Raw genomic sequence first — 22,202 nt, forward strand, 5'->3', positions numbered from 1 at the left:
CAAGAAATTTCATTTAGCAAAGACTTATTTTCAATAATTGAAGTCTTATATTTCTTTTTAAGCACAACATACTTTGAACTAAGTTTTTCTAAATCAATTGTCATCTCATCAACAAGTTTAAATAATTCATGATAAGAAAGAGATTCAAGAGTTACCTCATCTTCTTGTTCATCTTCTTGTTCATCCTCTTTGTCACTATGAGCCATGAAGCAAAAATTTGCAACTTCTTCATCACTTCCACTTGCACTTTCATCACTATCATCCCAAGTAGCCTTCATTGCTTTCTTCTTGGATTTCTTAGATGATTTGAGGAGAGGACAATCCGTTCTTATATGACCCGGCTTTTTACATTCATAACATATTACCTCATCGTTTTTGCTCTTTTCACCTTTTGACTCTTTTTGATTTGTGAAATGTTTTTTTAATTGTTTCTTCCTTTTAATAAAATTTTTATACTTACGTGTGAAGTAGGCGACATCATCTTCATCAAGGACGTCCTCATCTTCAGAGTCAACTTTGATGGATTTTAGGGCTATACTTTTCTTCTTTTTGGATTCTTCTTCCATGTGCCCGTTCATGGTAATCTCATGTGTCATGAGAGAACCAATGAGTTCATCCAAAGGAAGCTTTGTGAGATCCTTTGCTTCTTGAATCGCCGTCACTTTTGCCTCCCAACTTTTAGGCAGAGACCTAAGAATTTTTCTTACATTTTCGGAGGTAGAATATACTTTTCCAAGATTTTTCAAAGCATTTAAAATATTAGTAAATCTAGTAAACATATCACCAATAGGTTCATTTTCCTCCATTTTAAATAGTTCATAATTATGAACTAACATGCTAATTTTTGTTTCTTTAACTTGATTGGTTCCCTCATGAGTTACTTCAAGAGTTTTCCAAATTTCATATGCCGAAGAACACATACATACTCTATTAAATTCATCATTACTTAAGGCACAATACAGACAATTGATAGCACTAGCATTCAAAGAACATTTTTTCATATCATGCTCATCAAATTCATTTTCTAATTTAGGCACCTCAATATTATTAACAATTTTTATTGGAATGTAAGGACCATTACTAACATTTAACCACAATTGATAATCAACGGATTGCAAATAAATTTTCATCCTAGCTTTCCAACATGTATAATTTGTTCCATCAAAATAAGGTGGCCTAGAAGTTAATTGTCCTTCACTAAAACCATTTTTAACACGTAGGTTTGCCATAAGCTCGAACAATAAAGTTTAGATAAAAAATCTATAGGAGCAACCTGCTCTGATACCAATTGTTGGATCGGTATGGCAACCCTAGAGGGGGGGTGAATAGGGTTTTAACGATAAAAGTGTTTAAACTTGATTAATTTTTCTAATGATAAAACTTTTTACAAATAAGTAGAAGATGATAATTACTAAAACAAAATAATTCAAGTCAAAACAATAATCAAGTAGAACATGCAATAAACATAATAATAATCTTGAAATTAAATAGGAAAGAGTTAGAGAAAATGACACCGTAGTTTTATAGTGGTTCGGTCAAACTCGACCTACTCCACTCCCCAAGCGCCTCTTGGGAATTTGAATAAAGAACTTTTCCGACTCTTTCCACGGATCAGAGCCAAACCGGTACACCGCTCTTTTTACGAGTTCAAGAGCAAACTCAATCCTTTCAACGACGCAGGATCAAACCGATACAAGTATTTGAGTTTGATAATAACACACCACAACTCTCTCAAAGAGTAGATTTACAATTTGGGATACTGACAACTATTTCCTCACAATATAATAATAATCCCTCTCAAGAATAAGATGAAAAGAAATAAACTTGTAAGCTTGGAGAGAGCAATAAACAATGGAGACTTTGAACAAATGAGGATTGAAGAATGTATGTAAGTTGTATATTTTAAAAATGTGGGGAAGATGAGTTTATATAGAGGAGAAAAGTGGCAAAATGTAGGATTGAATATTGACCATTGGATTGTGTTAGGAATAATGGAAGGTGGAGATTAAAAGTAATTAAGTAAGAAAATTTTCTAAATTCATTTATTTCAAAATTTTAATATAATAGTAATATAATATAATAATAATAAAAAGTTATGTGAGTAACGGTAAAATGTAATTCAAAATTTATTATAAATATAATAATATAATAATAATAAAAATGATGTGAGTAACTACCAAAATTTTAAAATATAATAATATAATAATATAATATAGTAATAATAAAATTCGATGTGAGTAACGGTTATATTCAAATTTATATTTGTAAAAATAATTTTATTTAGAAATGTAATAATAAGAAAAACTCCACCATGTGTTACTCTTCCAATATTATAAATGTCATACTTTGATATATTTTGATTTGTCCATCATTTTGATTTTGTTGCCACATCATCACGTCGGGTATGTTGTCTCGACTCTAATTTCTTCGTTTTAGCTCTGATTTGAGTAATTGAAAAGTTGTTGTAATCGTTATTCCCGACCTTATACTGTGGACAGTTCAAAAAACTGAAAATAGTTAATAATTAAAAGTAGGTTTGTTATCATCAAAACATCAATAATTAATTCATTGAAATTAATTAATGTGAGATCAAGGGCCAATAAGCCAACACGAGTGTCATGTGAAGCATGATGATCATCGTCATAGCATAACATTCCTATTCATCATCATAAATGGGGAAGTACTTGATGTTTATGTACACACAAAATGCATGAAGTTTCCGTAGTTTTCATCTTTAAATCATATTTGTGCCACAACCCTATACACCACTCACACATTAACGGTTTCCATCTAAAGCTAAGTAAGGATATTCCGTTCAAACTACTTTTTGATGAAAAGTTCATATTCATTTGTTGAGTTTGTTTCAATTGACATAAAACATGACTAACATAAAAAAATTCAAACGAACAAATGGTTTTACGGTTTAGTGGTTAGCACTTTAGACTTTGAATTCAATGACCTGGGTCTGGCTCTGATAGGACCTCTCTTCTTATCTCGTCCTTACATTGATCTATCAATTGACATAAACTGTGACGAACATACAAATATTCAAATGAATGACTGGTTCTATAGTGTAGTGGTTAGCACTCTAGACTCTGAATCTAGTGAACTGGGGCCCAGCGTCCTTGCTGGCACCCTTTCTTTTCTCCCATCGATGTGGGACACCCGCCAAATTTACCCCCCTTGGAGCCTACTTTACTGACACACCGTCTCGTGTCTACCCCTTTCGGGTAACAACCTCCTTTCTGGCACATAGTTCGATGTCTGACTCTAATACCATTTGTAACTTCCCAAGTCCACTGCTAGCGGCTATTGTCCTCTTTGGGCTGTCACTTTCGGCCTTTCTCTCAAGGCTTTAAAACGTCTGGGGAAGGTTTCCACACCTTTATAAAAGGGTGTTCTGTTCTCCTCCCCAACCAATGTGAGACATCACATAAAACACCATAAATCTAAAACATTATATTTTAATCAATCACTCAAGAATTTGTAACCATATGACAATAAATGAAATCCCGTATAAATAAAGGTTGATTTTTCTTTAATGAGGCATTAATAGACTTTACTTAAGATTAAATTTAAACACAAACTAACCATAGAGATTAATTTTAATATTTGAAGGTAAGGCATCTCAATATCCAATCGAATTGCTCGGGTTGAAACATTTCGGTGAGATTCTACATTGATTGGAGAGGGGAACGAGTACCAACGAGGACACTGGCCCCGAAAGGGTGGATTATGAGATCTCACATCAGTTGAAGAGGAGAACTAATCATTTTTTACAAAGGTGTAGAAACTTCTCCCTAGTAAACGTGTGTTAGAGTCGTGAGAGCTAACGACTATGTAACGGACCAAAGCGAATATTTGCTAACAGTGAGCTTGAGCTGTTACAATTCCTTAATCCAACCCTTTTTAACCTAAGTAACTCTGCACAATTTTTGAGTTGAGTTGGTACTGAGTATTTAAATTTTTATTTTTAATAAAAGTAAAAGGTTAATTCGTAAAATATCTATCTATTTATTTTTAAATTTTTAATTAACATTTATTTATTTTCAAGATGGGTCAAAATAAATTATAAAATAATTAAAAATTATTCAACGGGTTTATGCTGACGAGGATCGATTTTTTTCTTTTTCTTTTTTTTTTTAATTTAAAAATAAATCATTTAATTAGTTTAAAAAATTAAATAATTTCGTATGTTTATTCTTAGAGTTACGTGGCTTTCTTCGCCTCCGTCCGCCGCCCACCGATTTTCAGGCGTTTGCCAAATTCGACTTTCCTTCTCTTATAAACAATTAGCCATTCCCCCATTACCGAAACCTCCGTTCTTTCTCTCTTCTCTCCCTTTTCCTTCGCCGATCGATCTGTGTTCACGATCCCCATGGCTGAATCCAAGGGCAAACTCGAATCTCTCAAGGAGTGGGTTTCGGAACACAAGCTTCGCACCGTTGGTAGTTCAACTCATCAATCCTCTCCTCTATTCCATTTTCTGATTTCCGATTGATTGATTATGTTTAATCTTCTCAGTACTTGAAATTTCGTTTCGTGGGGTATGGTTTTGGTTGTAATTGAATTGTTGTTGCTGTTTGGGGTGAAGGATCTCTGTGGCTTAGCGGGATCGCGGGTTCTATTGCGTATAATTGGTCTCAACCTAATATGAAGACTAGCGTGAAGATCATCCATGCTAGGTGACTTTCTAATTTTTTTTTATGTTTTTCGTTAATCCTGGACTTGGAGTTCTCCTAGTGCTGATTATTTATGGAGTTTTGATTCTGGAATGAATTAGTGAACGATCCTTTTTGGCTGAAAGTCTGTAAAAATCATCCCTCTTTTGGGATCTTGACGAGTCTTGAAATATTGAGGATGTTCTGTAGCTATTCAGAGAAAACAAAGATTGTTGTCTCCTTAATTTTGTTTGAAGTAGAACAATTTTGGTTTCTCTTTAACAAACAGTTGATTGATCGTGTTTGTTCTTAAATTTTTGTTCTAGAATTCTGAAAATTATAATTGGAAACTACTTTCTGGAAGCTCTCAATCCTTTTTTCCCTCCTTATTCCTTGTCCTATGATTGTGTTCTTTGTTTTACTGATGAACTCCAAACACGCTTAGCTTCTGCCTTAGGTGATTTTGTGGCCTTGTACTGTTCATGACCTCTAATTGGAGTGCCCAACACAAGCTTTTTTTGTAAATTGTAACTTCTCATACCATCAGCTTATATTAGAGGGCCTTCATTGTAGCCACTCAAGGATGCCTTGTCCCTTTGACCCTTGTGCTGTTCGGGCTCGTTCGGTGCCTTTTTGGATGAAACCTGTGGCTTGGTTCTCATAAAAAAATTATTGAGAACACCCTTGAACATTTTCATTGAACTTTAAAATATCGTGTCTAATTATTGAAAATGTGACACGACTATATAGCTCTTCTCGTTATTTCATATCGATGTCTATTACATCCATATTTCCTCCTTTATGATCAGGATTAAACATGGAATTTAGTGGAAGTTTGACAATTACCATTGAGATTTCGAACATAGACTCGACAAAATTGAAAGTCGATAAAAGTTCATGAAGGATCGAATATTAGGGATCAAAATGAAAAACTTGACATTAGCCAAATTCATTTGGGATCCTGTATAAGATCAGCCTTTTGTCTCTGTGTTTCGTATCAAGAATTCTTTGTAGACGAAGAGATGTCAAAGGGGCTGCTTACTTCCCAAATAGATCCTCCTACATCTGTATATAAACGCTAGTTTATCAAGAATATGCAAGAAAAGCACTTCGGATTGTTGATTCATTGCCAGAGATGGGTCCTAAAATCCATCTAAGTTATTTGTTTTATATTTTTCATTCTATGTTTTTTCTCGGGCTCATTCGTAAAGTTGGTTAAATCGGAGCTCTTTGTTTAGGGGCAGATGCATAGAAGTTTTTCTATGACAGAACATTTTAAATGGCTTACATTGGCTTTCTTTTTCATGTTTTTTCTGCATGAGTTTCAATCCTGATGTGTTAAGTTCTTCAAAATCACTCGCAGGTTACACGCACAGGCTTTGACCTTAGCTGCTCTTGCTGGCGCTGCGGTCGTCGAATATTATGAACACAAATCTGGAGAGAAGGCCGAGCGATATGCCAAGTTCCTTCCCATTGATAACTACTCACACAAGGACTGAGTTTTTGTTGTTTTGCTCTTTCTATACTGGAGGGTAATAAAGTAGTTTCATTCTGAGGCTTAGAATTCTTACTTCTCCATTCTTTTTTAATATCATTATAGGGGGGCGTTGTTCTGCTCAATTCATGTAAGCAATTTGTTTGTAAACATGGAAGTGAATGTTTTTGTATTATGAATGAAATATTGGTTGGTTCCTGAGGAGCCTTGTTCCATTTTGTCTCACTTTTCTTCCGAGAATATCTTTTATTCCGCTGTAAGACCTCACATCGATTGGAAAGGAGAACGAAACATATTTTATAAGGGTGTGGAAACTTCTCCCTATTAGACACGTTTTAAAAATCTTGAAGGAAAGTTCAAAAGGAAAAGTCCAAAAAGACAATATCTGCTAGGGGTGAGATTGAACTGTTATAAATGGTATCAGAGCCAGACACCTAGTAAGGAGGAAGAGTCTTGGAGGGGAGTGGACACGAGGCGGTATGCCAACAATGATGCAGGGTCCAAAAGGGGTGGATTGGGAGGTTCCACATCGATTGGAGAAGGAAATGAGCGCAAGCGAGAACACTGGGCCTCAAAGGAGGTGGATTGTGAGATCTCATATCGATTGGGGAGGAGAATGAATCATTCTTTTATAAGGGTGTGGAACTTATCTCTAGCATACGTGTTGAGGAAGCTCAAAAGGGAAACGAGAACACGAGAGCCCCAATGACGCTGGCCCCAAAAGGGGTGGAGAGTCTTGAAGGGGAGTGGACACGAGGTGGTGTGCCAACAATGACGCTGGGATCCAAAAATGGTGGATTGGGAGGTCCCACATCGATTGGAGAAGGAAACGAGCACTAGTTTGAACCCATAGGGGGTGGATTGTAACATCTCACATCGATTGGGGAGGAGAAGGAAACATTTTTTATAAGGGTGTGAAAACTTCTCTCTAACATACACGTTTTAAAAAACTTTGAGGAATCTCGAAAATGAAACACTAAATAAGACAATATCTTAGTGGTGGGGAAGTTGAGTGAGACATTGTCTTTCTTATTCCGTGTGGACTTTTGTCGACTAATTTTAAGATTTATAGAAAATATATGGATCAAATTGAGCAAAGGAAAATACATCGACTAGAACGAGATGAAATTTAAAATATAATAAACAAAATGAGGTTTTTAACTTACAAGTTTAAAAAAATATATCCATAACATGAGCTCGTGTTTTAAAAAGTCAAACGTGACGATGTCCAATGTATTCGCGTGACAAGAACGACAACTTTTTTAAATGAAATTATTATACACTTCAAGAAAGAAAAAAGCAAAAAAAGTCAACGGAAATAATGTTGGATAATATTGTTTTGGACTTGAAGAACACAATTGACTTTTGATAATTGGATTTCAACGCGGCATCTGCGCCATCTCGTTTCTTAGCAGATTGACGATTTGGGCTGTGACCCACACTGAACTCAGATCTCTGCAAATTCTAACCCTTTTCAAACACAAAATTACAAGATCCCAAACCTTCTCCTCTCTTTAATCACGATTCCTTTTCGGCCCTAACCTTTGAAATTATTCTCACTCGTTTCAGATGGATCGAGAAAATTTAAGAACGATCCAAGAACTTTAACTCCAGCAAGATTGTTCGTAAGGTAAGTGACTTGATTCTTTGAATTTCTTTAATGGTACGTAAAAATTGTAATGAAAAAATGAGTTCTGTTTGTTTGTTATGATGTTTTTATAGAGATTGCGCAAACCTTTCATGAAAAGTAGTGATTCGAAATGTTCAATTTCTCTGAGAACAGACTGAAATCTCCATTTAATCGAGAAGGATGTTGATATGGTTGAATATTTGGATTAAAATTGCAAGGAACTTGATTGTTGTTGCCCATTTTGTCTGGAAAAATGGCTGCGCCCGCCACCTGTTTGTGAAAATGCCTGAGTGAAGTTATGAACATTTGATGTATGTTTGCTTTAGTTTTAGACTGTATTTTACATAATCATTAACTTAATTGCATCACTGAGTTCAGTTTTAAAAAGCAGATAAATGATGATATCTCTCAAGGACTTGGTGCCAGCAGCCCAGAACAATGTGAACACACAATTCATAGTATTAGAGAAAGGCATGACAACAATGGATGGACAAAACAAGACATGTCAATCACTGGTGGCGGACGAAACAGCAGCGGTTCACTTCCAGCTATGGGGAGAAGAGTGCGATGTCGTCGAGCCGAGCGACATCCTACGCTTGATGAATGGGATATTTTCCTACAGCCGAAACAATAATCTGGTACTGAGGGCAGGGAAGAGAGGGAAGATAGAGAAGGTGGGAGAGTTTAACATGGTGTTTGTAGAGACGCCTAATATGAGCGAGATCCATTGGGTTCCCGACACGAGTAACTCGAAAAAGTATGTGAAGGAATCCGTTGTATCTCCATATTCTCGCATCTTCCCGCCAATCCGTTGATAGTTTTGTGGTTGCAGACCAGATTTGAGTGAATGGATTATTCAAGTAATGCAAGGAAAGGTCAAGAAAAGAGTAGATTTTGAAGATGCAATAGACACTATGCTACACAAACATCATGGTCATTGTTGCATCTAACTTTGTTTTGCCTCTTTTACTTTTGCTTTGGAAAGCATTTGATCTAATTAAGCTTTCATTGGTGTGCTTCCTTTCTTGGTATCATGGAGTTGAATCTTATACTCCATGGTCTTTGTAACGACCCGAACCTATCACTAGCTAATATTGTCTTCTGTGAGCTTTCCCTTTCGAGCTTCTCTTCAAGGTTTTTAAAATGTGTTTAATAGGGAGAGGTTTTCACCCTTTATGAAGAATGTTTCGTTTCTCTTTCCACGATATAGATTTTTACAATTTTGGTCATGTTTCTTAAAGGAAAGCACAAATACTTTTTATTACATTTTCTGCCTTACAAAGATGACATACATGACTTTATATAGCCTCAAGTTATAACTTTTATATTTTATGATCATAATGAGCCGCTATTTAAATGTTTTAAAGTACATTAAAGAAATATCATACAACATTATAACTCTAAATTATCATTCGTCAAAAATTTGTCTTTATTCTTATGTGACATGAATTGCAACATTTGGGGATAATTTGAATAATGTTTTTCGCGTCTTTTTCAAAGTTTATATTGCATGATTGATGTCTTGATTCATATCACCTTGGATTCAAACCTCGAAAGGTTGGTACAGTATTAGGATGCGTCCTTATTCGAAGCCTTTCCTAGGCTTTATAGAGTTGTTGCCTCCAAATTATGTTTAGTGAGCTAATGATGAATACATGTTCTAAAGCTTACATATGTTGTAGCTCGAGTGCTCATGCTTACATACCCACATCTCAACTATTGTCACAAAACAACTGATCGACCCAACTACATTTAGTTGTTAAAGTAACACAAAATATTAAATCCTAGGTGAGTGGTTAGTGATAGTGCCACGACAATACATAATCATTCTATCCAACATTCGATGTATCACTAAATGATATATTATTTTATTCCACGACTACGTACAAAATTCTTAAATATTTCTTCTATGACAAGAAACAAATGAAAGTAGCAGTACTAAGGATCATCAAATCATAGCACAACTCTGATAAACTATGTCCTGCTAGGAGATCCACAAATTCAACATAAAACAGCACACTTTATATTGCGAAGTGGACTGGATTTAAACACCAGAAAATCATGGAGGCAATTGGTTTTTGCCAAACATGCACCAAGAACGCATTCAGATGCATGCAGATGTAATGCCTCGAGTTACAGTATCAAATGTAATTCAGGTACAAGAAAACAATGGCATTCTAAGGTGCTTAGACATCCACAAGCTCCTCTGTTGCCATGTATTTTTCGAGTTTTATTCGAGTGATCGATATGAATAGAATCATTACAAATTAAAATTCAGGGCAGAAAGAAGGGAACACCAAGAGCAGCATAACGGTGGATGACTTCGAAAAGAGTTGGGACATAAGTTACAATATCTTTTTAACGCCTCCCAGACGCCACCGATTCGGTAGAAAACAGGTTCTTTACACGCGAAAGAATTGAATCATGAGCAGGGTCATATGGATGATCCTTGGATGGAATCTCCAATATTGCAGGAATTGGCTTGTTATAGCTATCTACCAGAAACCTAATCATGTTTGCAACCTAAAACTCAAAAGAAAAAATGGTATCACAGTTTGATGACACAGAGAAAACAGAACCCATAAACAATATCTCTAATGGCAGGAGAGGCATAGCAAGGTGTAATCAGAAAACAACTTACATATTGACTGATCATCACTATTGCAATATCCTCCCTTGTAGTGAACTCTTTGAAAGCATCTTCGATTTGTTTGACGGTCGTCTCTGAGACATTACAATTCGAACTTTTGAGGCATAAAAAGGGGACAGAAATATGAGTCCAAAAGCCTATTTGAATGAATGAAAAGAGGTGTAATCATACAAAGTGGCTCTGTAAACCTATGGAGTAAGACTAACAGTTCCCTAACAAGCATAGGAAAAACTGATTTGGTTCAATCATAGCATCATCAGTCACTACTCTTGAGCTATAACCCACGAAAGCATTTTAAATACACTTCATTAGCGAGATTATTAATATTCAAAACAGCTATCCCAACAACAAAAATAAAGAAAACTGGTCGAGAATCGGTCTGATTCTATCTCGGTTCGTTCCGTTTGAAGAAAGGAAGGATCCCATAGAATCGATCTTTCTTTTAGTTGTTAAATCTCTATTTGATTGATCAATGTGTGATATTCTGAATCCTCATTACTAATGGAACCGAAATGATCTCTAGATTGATCAGAAGATCCTTTCAATTGGCTAGAATCTGTTACTTGAACGAAACTAGATCTTGTGGAATCATATTGAATGTTTGACAAGACATTCCGTACCTTGCTAAAAAAACCGATCCTTGTTTACCAACCACTAACCAAATCCAATTCTCTCTTGATATGTTTCCCTTTAGTTTAAGAGGGGAAGGGAAGGGAAGGGTGATCTGGTTCGATTGAAAAATTACCCGAAGTCCCCCAGCGCGGTGCATCCTTTCTAAAAATAAGCAAGGATGACATCTATTTCTCACTGAATTTTTGTCCTTGAAGAGAAAACTGGTCGAGAACAGCACCCACATGATCCCTTAACCCACATGATCCCTTAAGCATTGGTTCATCCAACACTTGTATAATTCAAAATGCTAGAATTAATTGCTCAAAATATTTTGCTTGTTGTGATGCTTTCTAATTAACGCGGTAGAACAACATTGTGGTCACCAAAAGATTAAAAAAATCCAAAGAGTATGAAATTCTCTCCATTCTCTCTACTCTACCAACCCAACCCCCAAAGCAACACCCATCCTACCTACCTGAATGATCGCCACTCTTATCCCTCCGACCACTGCCCCCGACCATCTTTATCCAACTATCATCTTGTGACTTCACGATGACCTCCAAGACATAAAATGCAATATAGAACGAAAGAACTTCACTACGGACTTCAACAAGGAGCAAAAAGGAAGGAAAAACAAGATTACAGAGAAGAAAAGTACAGTGTTTCCCTCGAACCAATATTTGAGTCAATGGCTGGCTGATAACATAGACGATCACACCTTCACTCCCTTGTCCCTTGAATGTTTCAGAAGAGCTGACTGTGAGAATGGGTTCCAATGGGTGCAGCAAATACAAACAAGAGAGAAAGTTTATTGAGATTTCTAATGTCTTGAATACGGGGAAAACTTGAACTTCAGAGTCCCTTAAGGTGAGAGTGGAGAAGGATGGAAAAGGTTTGTCAGACTGATAATAAACTGTTTCTTTTCAGAATGCTATGGCAAAACAAAAAAGTCTCACCTATCAGAGGAAAAAGAAGAGACATTTGCGGAGGCCCTGAAGAAGAATCTTATGGAATCAAAGACAGACTTCAAAGAGCCACAACCCAACAAAGACCAATAGAAAAAATTCAACTACCACAAATAGAAAATGGCAGAGAACTTGCCACAAATTCCAATCAACCAAGAAGTCAGAAAAATTAATTGAAACAAAACTGAGGATCCAAGAATCTCTTAAAACGTTCCTGCCAAACCATTTCATAATAGACCCATTTACCACGATTAGGCCCTTTTCAAATGCTCTGGCTCACATTTTGCAAGACTTCTCAACATGAACTAATACAGGCCCTTATACGAATAAATTTGAAATCTGGGACCCTTTTCTACTTAGAAGGTGAATGTGGTGTTAGATAAAACCTGAGTTTTTCCTTATTTAGATTCACACTATTTCATTAGTTGATTGAATACCTCTGTTTGACCATTTGACAAACACATCGAATGGAATACCAAAGTTTTAGATAGCAATTTTGTAGGAAGTGGCACAAATTTAGTTGGCACTCTCCAACCATTTTTAGAATAAGTTATATTTAAAAAGGTAAATCTGTTCAGAAGATTAATACACCTGATTTTAAGCAGCAATTCTCTCTCTTTGTTATTTTACTCGTTTTATTTTCTTCCAACAACTTACCATCGACGATTTCCTCTCACCGAAAAGAAAAGAATTTCCCTAGCCGATTATCGAAAAACAACATGGGGTTCCATGCTACAGTGGTTGGTTGAAATTTAGAACATTTATTGCAAGTGGATACTTAGAATAAGTTAGGTGAAGTGTGTGGAGGCTTCATTAAATACTCGAACAGACGTTTGACCTTGGTTTATGTTATGCAAGTGGTAATTGAAGTTGAAGCCAGTTACTTGGGGATTATTCCGGAAGAATTAGGAAATGGTAATAAAACTGTCTTATTTCCTTCGGATACACCACAAAGAGACTGGAAAGAAATGGCAGCGAACAGGCAGAGAAAAGCTTTGCTAGGGCTAAATGCCCAACAAAAGAGCCCTAAAAGAAACCTCTATGTTTCTCGGAACTAGTGAGCCCAAAGAAAATACTAGTATCCTTTGCAGAAAAGTCCACAGGTACAACCAAGCCCATTCGATCCACAATGGAAGACGTTTAGAAAACAACTCACAAAAAATAAATTAGTTAATTAAAGTTTGAAAAAAAAAAAAGAAGGAAAAAAAAGAGGGCGAAGAAGAAGAAGAAGATTGGGTGGTGCAAACCACGGTCAACCTCAAGTGCGTCAAGTCGGGAGGAAGATTATTATCAACCTGAAATCCTAGACGATAATCAAAGGGAGGAAAATTGGGCTATAAACAGCACTGAGCTACTTAGGCTAACAGAATATGAAAAAAGCAACAGAGATTCTCAGAGAGAAAATGTATATCACTACTCTGGCTGAAGTCCCTTAAACTATATACTGATAATCTTTAACAGGTAGTCCCTTAAACTACACACGGTACCAAGCGTTAATGAATAAGAATGCTAAAACAATCTCCATATTTCCTTACAAAGTCATCATCCCTGCCTTACATATTGATTGCTTATATTTCCAATAAAATAACAATAATAACATATATTTGATGCATATTAAACCATACTTTGCAGTATATAAGATAAAAACCGGAAAATAAACAAATAATCCAAGATAAAGCATAAAACATAAAACTGGAGGAGGCAAATAATTTTCATCTTGGGTTCAAATAATTCCTCTTTTGTGTGAAAATTAAGTTCCAAAGTGGAATACTACACAAAATTTTGGAAAGCTGATACAGAATATCATATAAACCACTGGAAAGTTTTTTAATGAAAAACTAAACTTCAAAATAGACTATCTAAATAACAAGGATTTCAGCAATTGGGCGTTTCACAGGATTTGACACGCAGTTGTAATGTGAGCCTAATGAAATAGGACGCCGGAGTTACACGTGAAAAAGAAAATCAGAGTTACAAGCAATTTGGATCAGAGGGATACTTACTTGAGTCGACTATAAGGTAATTAGTTTTTCTTCGTAGGTCAACATTACCAACTCCAGCAAGAAGAAATCCAACCACCGTATCCTATTATGAAGAAAATTTAGTTTAAACATACAACCAACACCCTGCATAGTTCATGATGCACAAACGCAACAAAATGTACTTGTCCCAAGCCCACCGTTAGCAGATATTGTCCTCTTTGGGTTTCCCTTTCGGGCTTCCCCTCAAGGTTTTTAAAATGTGTATGCTAGTGAGAGGTTTCCACACCCTTATAAAGGTTGTTTCGTTCTCCTCTCCAACTGATGTGGGATCTCACAATCCACCCCCTTCGGGACCTAACGTCCTCGTTGGCACTCATTCCCTCCTCCAATCGATGTGGGACTCCCAATCCACCCCATTTGGGGCCAGCGTCCTTGCTGGCACACCGCCTCGTGTCCACCCCCATTCGGGGCTCAGCCTCCTCGCTGGCACTTCGCCAGGTGTTTGGTTCTGATACCATTTGTAACAACCCAAGCCCACCGCTAACAGATATTGTCCTCTTTGGACTTTCCCTTTTGAACTTCCCTTCAAGGGTTTTAAAACGAGTCTGATAGGGAGAGGTTTCCACACTCTTATAAAGGTTGTTTCGTTCTCCTCCCCAACTGATGTGAGATCTCACAATCCACCCCCCTTCGGGGCGTCCTCGCTGGCACTCATTCCCTTCTCCAATCGATGTGGGACTCCAATCCACCCCATTTGGGGCCAGCGTCCTTACTGGCACACTAACTCATGTCCACCCCCATTCAGGGCTCAACCTCCTCACCGGCACATCGCCCGGTGTCTGGCTCTAATACCATTTGTAACAGCCTAAACCCACAGCTAGCATATATTATCCTCTCTGAGCTTTCACTTTCGGACTTCCCCTCACGGATTTTAAAATGTGTTTGCTAGGGAGAGGTTTCCACACCCTTCTAAACACTATTTCGTTCTCCTCTCCAACCGATATGGGATCTCACTAGGTTTACAAGGTAATTCAATCAATATGACAAAACAATAAGATCATATAAGTGGATCATTTATCTGTAAAAAGAAAACCAAACACCAAAATCACATAACAATGAGATCAAATACGTACGTAATAAGAACTCCTATTGAACCTCCATTCAATTTAATAGTTTAAGGTACCTAGAAAAGCTGTTGCAACATGGATATACACTGGGCGTACCTCATCGGCAATCATAGAAATAAGCGCCGAGTTCTTGGTAGGAATTTGAGCTTTACCAGCCATTTACGAGATGTAGCTACGAAAAAGATTATATAACAATTATACTACTAATCCCGATTATCAAAACACGAAAAATATTTGAATAACAAATGAACAGTTTGAACTGAAAATCCCAATCAAATTAAGCGGGATCAGGGGCGGGGAAAGTTATCCCAAATGGAGTAAAATCTCCAATCAAGAACTGAAATGAACGAAGAAACGAAACTGAAATCCGTGAGATCGGAAATCTACAGCTCAGAAATTGAACAATGGGGTTTAGGGTAATAATTGAGAGCAATCTTAGCACTGAAACTCAAAGATTGTTGATGAAAATCAGGAGTAAAAGAGGGAGTGAAACTAGGATCCAAGATCGGGCGAAGAAGGGAGAGGAGGAAGAGGAATCGAGATAGAACAAGTACCTTGAAGCTGGAGTTGTTGTCGGAATCGGAGCTTTCTACTCGATTGTCTGCAATACAATTTCGGATCTTAGAAATTCAAAGCACTTCTTTTCTATCTCTTTTTTCTTTTCTTTTTTTTCCTTTTTTTTCTACAGATATTTTTACCTTCAAATAATAATTTATGTATTATTTATTAAATTACAAAAAAAAAAAAAAAAATATACCCATACTTTATAAAATATAATATATGATGTCGAGACTAATATATATATAGATATTTTTTTCGTTTTAATATTTAAATTCAGCTCTCTAATTTTACACTCATGAATTATAAAATATAATATATGATGTCGAGACTATATATATATATATATACATATAAGTATTCTTTTTCCGCTCTAATATTTAAATTTGATATTTTAGTTCCTTAATTTTACACCCATGAATTATAAAATATAATATATGATGTCGAGACTATATCTATATATATATATATATACACATATATACATATAGGTATTCTTTTTCCGCTCTAATATTTAAATTTGATATTTTAGTCCCTTAATTTTACACTCATGAATTATAAAATATAATATATGATGTCGAGACTATATCTATATATATATATATACACATATATACATATAGGTATTCTTTTTTCGCTCTAATATTTAAATTTGACATTTTAGTCCCTTAATTTTACATCCATGAATTATAAAATATAATATATGATGTCGGGACTATATATATATATATATATATATATATATATATATATATATATATATATATATGTGTGTGTGTATAAAAGTATTTTTTTCCGCTCTAATATTTGAATTCAACATTTTAACCCTTTAATTTTGGATAATCTCATTTTTGTCATATCCATCGACATTTGTTGTCCCAACATTAATTTTCTAGTGGAGGCGAAAGCTTCGATAAATATATATATATTTTTTCTATTTAAAAAGACGGGGGCTTAGTTTCGTATGAGGCAGCTCACATATAGAAACTATATCCCCAGTATCGGGATTCAGTTAACAGTTATTTAATAGTTCGCGGATGCAAATTATATTTAATAATTATTTGATTTTTTATGTTTAGTTTAAAAAAATTAAATTCACGTACATTTTTATTTGTTTATCTAAATCAAGTTTTAAAAAATAAAAAAAATAAAATATTTATTTTTTTCATTTTGAATTTAGTTAAAAATTTAAATATTTTATTTTAATAGGTAAAAATTATTGTAAAAAAATAAACACAATTTTAAAAAATCAAATATTTATGAAACGAGTACTAAATTATATATATATATTTTTTTTGTATATTATATATGTGTATATCTATATATATATATGATGTATACATAATATGTATATGGTGTATGTGTATAAATATACATATATATACTACATATATACATATACATATACATATATATATATATATATGTATAATAAATATTTATTTATTTATTTGTTTGTGTGAATGCTAAATTTTTTAAATGAATTATCATCTTATTTTTAATTTATTTTTTAAATGGGTAAACTAACGGCCCACCTAAAATTTTTCTATATGGAAAGCCCAATCCATGGAATCAATTGGCGGCCCAAGTTGTTCCTATATATTTAAAACCCTAGCTGCTCATCACCGGTGCCCGTCATATCGGAATCCTCAGCAACTGGTATTCTCACTTTCTCTTTCTCATATATTGATATCTTGATCCGAATATGGTCGCTTTAGGCATCAATTCATGGTTTTTTCTTGCTGATTGCACAGTTTTTGTTATCGAAAATGAGTCGAGGAGGTGCAGCTGGCCCCAAGGGGAAGAAGAAGGGAGTAACCTTCACAATCGACTGTACGAAGCCGGTGGAAGATAAGATTATGGACATTGCTTCGTTGGAGAAGTTTCTTCTGGAGAGGATTAAAGTCGGAGGCAAGGCTGGTGCTCTTGGCGATGCCGTCTCTGTTACTCGCGAGAAGAGTAAAATTACTGTCACTTCTGATAGCAACTTCTCCAAGAGGTAAAATATTTTCCTCCATTTGAATAACTGATTTGTTCTACATCAATGTTGCGGCCAATCTCCTCTCAGAAGTTGTATTTTGAACTAGGTTATGTATAAAGTTTGTACTGTGTTTATGGCTGCGAGTTAGAAATATGAAAAGGTTGGAGATTTGTTACCTGTTAGTGTTTTGAATGTTTCAAGTATGAGTTATTTTAAGGATAATCGGTATGATGCATCTGGATTCTTCCCTGGTGTATTTTGGATTTGTTATTATTAAGGGGAAAGTTAGGGTTGGTATGTTTGATATTTGTTCTTCGTAATGAAAATGATTGTATGGACTATATCTCACTTGTACTTCTAGAACTCTGAGAATTGACATGACGGCTGAATAAATTGATTCTAGAACTAGGCTTGTTATGTTCTATCTTTGTTTTGTGCAATGAAAATGATCAAATGTACTAATTCCATCTTTAGAATTCTGAGGGTCGACATGAGGAATTGTTATTCATCATTGTGAGAGCTCTAAATGTAATATTTTGGTAGTTTTCTGTTCTTTTTATTTTTAAATTTGGGATACAATAGGCTGTTTGCTCATATAGGAAAATTTCTTGGTTGTTCCCCTTTACTCTCGTATCAGTAGTTTACATAGGGTGCTCGTTCTCTCTTTTGTTTGGGCTTTGTAACAATGGAGTTTATTTCGCTTCTTTCTTTAATCGGTGATTTTGATCTTATATAGGGTTGAGGGATGTTCGTTTTTTGGAGCTCTAACCCTTATTAGGGCTTTGATTATTCTTTCTTCCATTATTTATTGGACCTTTCTCCTGCTAGGGAGTTCTTTTTTTGAGTCTTTGGTAAGGTGAAAATCCCAAGAAAAGTTTGAGTTCTTTGTTTCGCATGTCATCCACGGAAGAATCAATACCTTGGATAGGCTCTTAAGGAAGTTTCCTTCTTTGTTGGGCCTTTCTGTGAAGACCTGTATCATTTGATCTGGAATTGTGATTATGCTTGGTCGGTCTAAAACTTTTTCTTGATGTGTTTGTCTTTCAGCTGACCTGTTATAGGGATTTTAGTGAAACAATTGAGGATTTCCTCTTCCATCTATCGATTTTATAGAAGGGAAGTTTTGTATGGAAGTTGGAGTGTGCGCTTCATGTAGTGAGGTTTATTGAGGGTGAGATTATAAAATCAATAGATGGACTGAGTGGGAGTTTTCTAATCTTTGAACCTATATGAGATTTAAGTGTTTCTCTTTGGACGTCGGTGATGATTTACTTCAGTAATTGTTTGCTAGGTCTTATTTTACTTGATTGGGTGGGTCCCTTTTACTAAGGTTGCTCCCTTTTGTATGCTTTGTTTTTTATAATGCCCTCTGCATTCTTTCATGCCCTTTGTTTTTTGTATGCTAAATTATTTACACTACTTGCTGGACCTCGTGAGCTTGTTATGCTTATTTATTGTGCTCATTCCCTTAGGTTTGTTTGAATACGAGGAACAAATAGAAATAGAATGCTGTGCTAGTGATTTGTTCTTCAGAATCAATTATTCAGCTCAGTATGCTCATTTTGGCCAATGTGTTAATTCGTGCACATTGTTGTCATTCGGGATTACCAATGTGTTAATTCATTAATTTGTGCACATTGTTGTAAACAGTTTATGGAGTTGATTGATGTGGATTGACCGATATTTTTATATCTATGTTTCTGATTTCAATGATATCTTCATTCAAACACGGAATAATAGAGGAATGTCTTCATGATAGGAGAATACTAGTTCACTAATCACACGTAACCTATGTAATCATCCGTGACGTTTGCTAAGCAATGGCTTGGGCAGCTGTAGAAATTTAATATCTGAATTATATTAGTTTCTCATTTGTTCTTCTGGCATTTAGCATCCATGACTGATATTATCTTGTGTTTGGTCTGGTTAGGTATCTGAAGTACTTGACGAAGAAGTACCTGAAGAAACACAACGTTCGGGATTGGCTACGAGTGATTGCTGCCAACAAAGATAGGAACGTTTACGAACTCAGGTACTTCAACATTGCCGAGAACGAGGGAGAGGAAGAGGATTAAATTTATGCATTCAAGGAACAAGTGTGGCTTGGAATCTATCACTGGTTTAGTTACTAGTGTTGCTTGTGTGATGCTCTCTCCATCTTTATATTTGAACTAAAGCAGTTTAGCAATTTTGTTTTGTTTGACAGACTTAGATTGCTGTTATTTTTTTGTGTCATATTTGAGTAAGACCAACAATATTTCACTCTTCTAATTAATTGTAGGTGGATCAAAGTATTTGTATTTTACCAAAATTTTGTATTGGCGTTGTTAGAAATTTCATTTGGGGTTCTTTTTTTATTATTTTTTTTTAAATTGTGATCTCTAAGAGGAAGTGTACAATTTGTCATCAAAATTGAGGAGCACAAATTGTCAAAAGTTCTCTACGGTTTACTTACGTAAGCACTTAGGCACGGTAAGCATTTAGGCATGTTCTGCCTGAACAAGAGTACAGAGTTTAAACTTTCTGAAGTGCTTGTAGTTTTTATACCTATATAATGGAGTTGAGACACTCATAGTTGGTGTGTATGTTAAGGGCTTGATCTTACTGTTACAAGTGTGGAAGGTATCAAAGAGTTGAAGCAACAAATGATGAAAGAACTAGAGATTACTAATCTCGAGTTACTCGAGTACTATCTTGACAATAAAGTGGACCGAAGGAATTTTGGCAAATTCTACTACAATGTGCCCTAACTAAAGGCGAGCACATACCCCACAGTTATATTCTACCTAGAGCATCATATAGAGTACTTAACTTGTGCCATCCTGTTAGCAAAAACACCTATAAGCCCTAACTACTGCATACGAGTTCATATTCATGCTTTAATAGGCTTAAATAATCATAATCGATTATAAAAAAGGAGGACCTGATGTTATGCCCTTTATCCCCAAAAAAAGGCCCGGATCCCCGAACAACAAGTCTAGGTAAGCTTCCTTCTCTCCTGCCCGCTAACAGGAAAACCTTTGAAATTATTCCAATATTGGTACTTGGGCATATAATAGTTCCTGAGATGGATAGAAAGATACCCATTTCCCTTTTGGGTCTCCTCTCAAAGTTTTTAAAATGCGATTCCATTAAAGAATAATTCGTTCTATTCTCTAACCGATGTGAGATTTCACGTATTATTATCCAAAAACTTATAAAAAAAAAAAAAAAATTACATCATCACCTATACATAATTGGAGTACTCAACCGATGTATGGGCTCATTACATGTCATAAACTCAAGTACCATCGGAAGAGAAAAAGTAACAGGAATGAGTATAAACCTATTAAGTAACATTTATAAGTTCTTTATTATCCATAAATCATATACTTAATCTAAATAATATATATTCTTAACATCTTACATTCTCGTAGGTCATCGACCATTACCCCAATAATGGTAAAGACTCGAACAACTTGTCTAAGGTCATCCATGTCATTAAAGTCTTACTTCTAGTCGAGTTCAATTGGCTCATCGGGACATAAAGGTGTTATTTCAATTTCAGATAATCTAGTTCTTCGAGCTTACATGATAAGGCAATCATAATTCTCAACCCAATGATCCGAGCTTTTGTTGATGCAAGAACCTTGGAATCAAAGAAATTAACACTTCCTTATACAAAATTCGAATTAACCAAGAGATAAGGTTAGAATCAGATTGATAAAAAATCTAGAATCAAGATTTTGAACCTTGTTCTAAATTGAGTCACTCTACCATCAAACTTTATCAGACTTGATCGAATGGCTCAATTGCAATCTACCACAAGAATTGCTTGAAATATTTGAAATTGCAGGCTCAAATTTCTAACAAAGAGAGTCTTTAACTTCAGAGCTCTATTTCATTCATCTAAAATACGATGTTTACATGCCAATTATGTGGGTATTTATAACCTCTCGACAAAAGAAACATCTTAACAGTTCGAATGTCCACTAAAAGAAGTTATGGTCATGATTAACACACTTCCCACTATTGCCCACGGTAAGAAGTCATGGTTATGATTGACAAGTAACTCCCCGCTACTCTTCAAATACCCGAAGTTATAAAATTAAAATAACAAATAGAGTTTCGAAGAAATTATCAATTAAGTACTATTTATGGCAATCCCGTGCTCCACTCGACTTGCAAATGCTAACTTCCAAAGCTTTAAATGTCTTTCCTCACTCGAGCCAGCTTGTAGCACATGAAATGGAGTTCGAACCGAATCTATCCAATTTGTAGATTAAGAATGAATACTTGTTAAATCTTCTCGACCTTGGATCGTGTATTGGTCCAGTTGGAACATTTGGAACATCACGATCCTTATCATTACCTATCATTTGAGTTTGTATAATCTAGCTCATTTAAGCTTATCTTATCCATCGGTTTACAAGAGATTTTGGACGGTCTAGCTGATCTCTTTACAACTTATACTATATATACGATCTTCGATAACCAAAACAGTTCACTATTAAAGATTAGTTGACGGTTCTCTAATATTTTTCACATAGTATAATCATCGT

The 22,202-nt window shown here is 35.3% G+C and overlaps 4 protein-coding genes across 6 annotated transcripts; 3 read left to right on the top strand and 1 right to left on the bottom strand.

Moving 5' to 3' along the window:
• The first annotated feature begins 4,234 nt into the window (after positions 1 to 4,234).
• On the top strand, positions 4,235 to 6,371 carry LOC111467946. The gene is made up of 3 exons (XM_023113059.1): positions 4,235 to 4,448; positions 4,595 to 4,685; positions 6,025 to 6,371. Exons 1-3 carry the CDS (start codon positions 4,379 to 4,381, stop codon positions 6,158 to 6,160), a joined length of 297 nt encoding a protein of 98 aa, XP_022968827.1. The 5' UTR covers positions 4,235 to 4,378; the 3' UTR covers positions 6,161 to 6,371.
• Positions 6,372 to 7,493: 1,122 nt separating this feature from the next.
• On the top strand, positions 7,494 to 8,904 carry LOC111467936 (SOSS complex subunit B homolog). 3 transcript variants are annotated; one of them, XM_023113044.1, is made up of 3 exons: positions 7,495 to 7,786; positions 8,005 to 8,097; positions 8,178 to 8,904. In XM_023113044.1, the coding sequence occupies exon 3, from the start codon at positions 8,182 to 8,184 to the stop codon at positions 8,599 to 8,601; it is 420 nt and encodes a 139-aa protein (XP_022968812.1). In that variant the 5' UTR covers positions 7,495 to 7,786; positions 8,005 to 8,097; positions 8,178 to 8,181; the 3' UTR covers positions 8,602 to 8,904. The 3 variants fall into 3 exon arrangements, with proteins under 3 accessions (XP_022968813.1, XP_022968812.1, XP_022968811.1); XM_023113045.1 differs by lacking the exon at positions 8,005 to 8,097 and having other exon boundaries at positions 7,494 to 7,786; positions 8,165 to 8,904; XM_023113043.1 differs by lacking the exon at positions 8,005 to 8,097 and having other exon boundaries at positions 7,498 to 7,786.
• A 942-nt stretch (positions 8,905 to 9,846) lies between these two features.
• LOC111467938 (V-type proton ATPase subunit F) lies at positions 9,847 to 15,798 on the bottom strand. The gene is made up of 5 exons (XM_023113047.1): positions 15,677 to 15,798; positions 15,219 to 15,294; positions 14,017 to 14,098; positions 10,428 to 10,510; positions 9,847 to 10,309 (listed from the first exon to the last, which is right to left on the bottom strand). The coding sequence occupies exons 2-5, from the start codon at positions 15,279 to 15,281 to the stop codon at positions 10,145 to 10,147; spliced, it is 393 nt and encodes a 130-aa protein (XP_022968815.1). The 5' UTR covers positions 15,282 to 15,294; positions 15,677 to 15,798; the 3' UTR covers positions 9,847 to 10,144.
• A 1,473-nt stretch (positions 15,799 to 17,271) lies between these two features.
• Positions 17,272 to 19,967, top strand: LOC111467939 (60S ribosomal protein L22-2-like). Its single transcript, XM_023113048.1, has 3 exons — positions 17,272 to 17,339; positions 17,435 to 17,679; positions 19,592 to 19,967. The coding sequence occupies exons 2-3, from the start codon at positions 17,450 to 17,452 to the stop codon at positions 19,734 to 19,736; spliced, it is 375 nt and encodes a 124-aa protein (XP_022968816.1). The 5' UTR covers positions 17,272 to 17,339; positions 17,435 to 17,449; the 3' UTR covers positions 19,737 to 19,967.
• The last annotated feature ends 2,235 nt before the right edge of the window (positions 19,968 to 22,202 follow it).

Source organism: Cucurbita maxima, unplaced genomic scaffold, assembly GCF_002738345.1.
Source record: "Cucurbita maxima cultivar Rimu unplaced genomic scaffold, Cmax_1.0 Cma_Scf00035, whole genome shotgun sequence".
NCBI classification, from domain to species: Eukaryota; Viridiplantae; Streptophyta; class Magnoliopsida; order Cucurbitales; family Cucurbitaceae; genus Cucurbita; species Cucurbita maxima.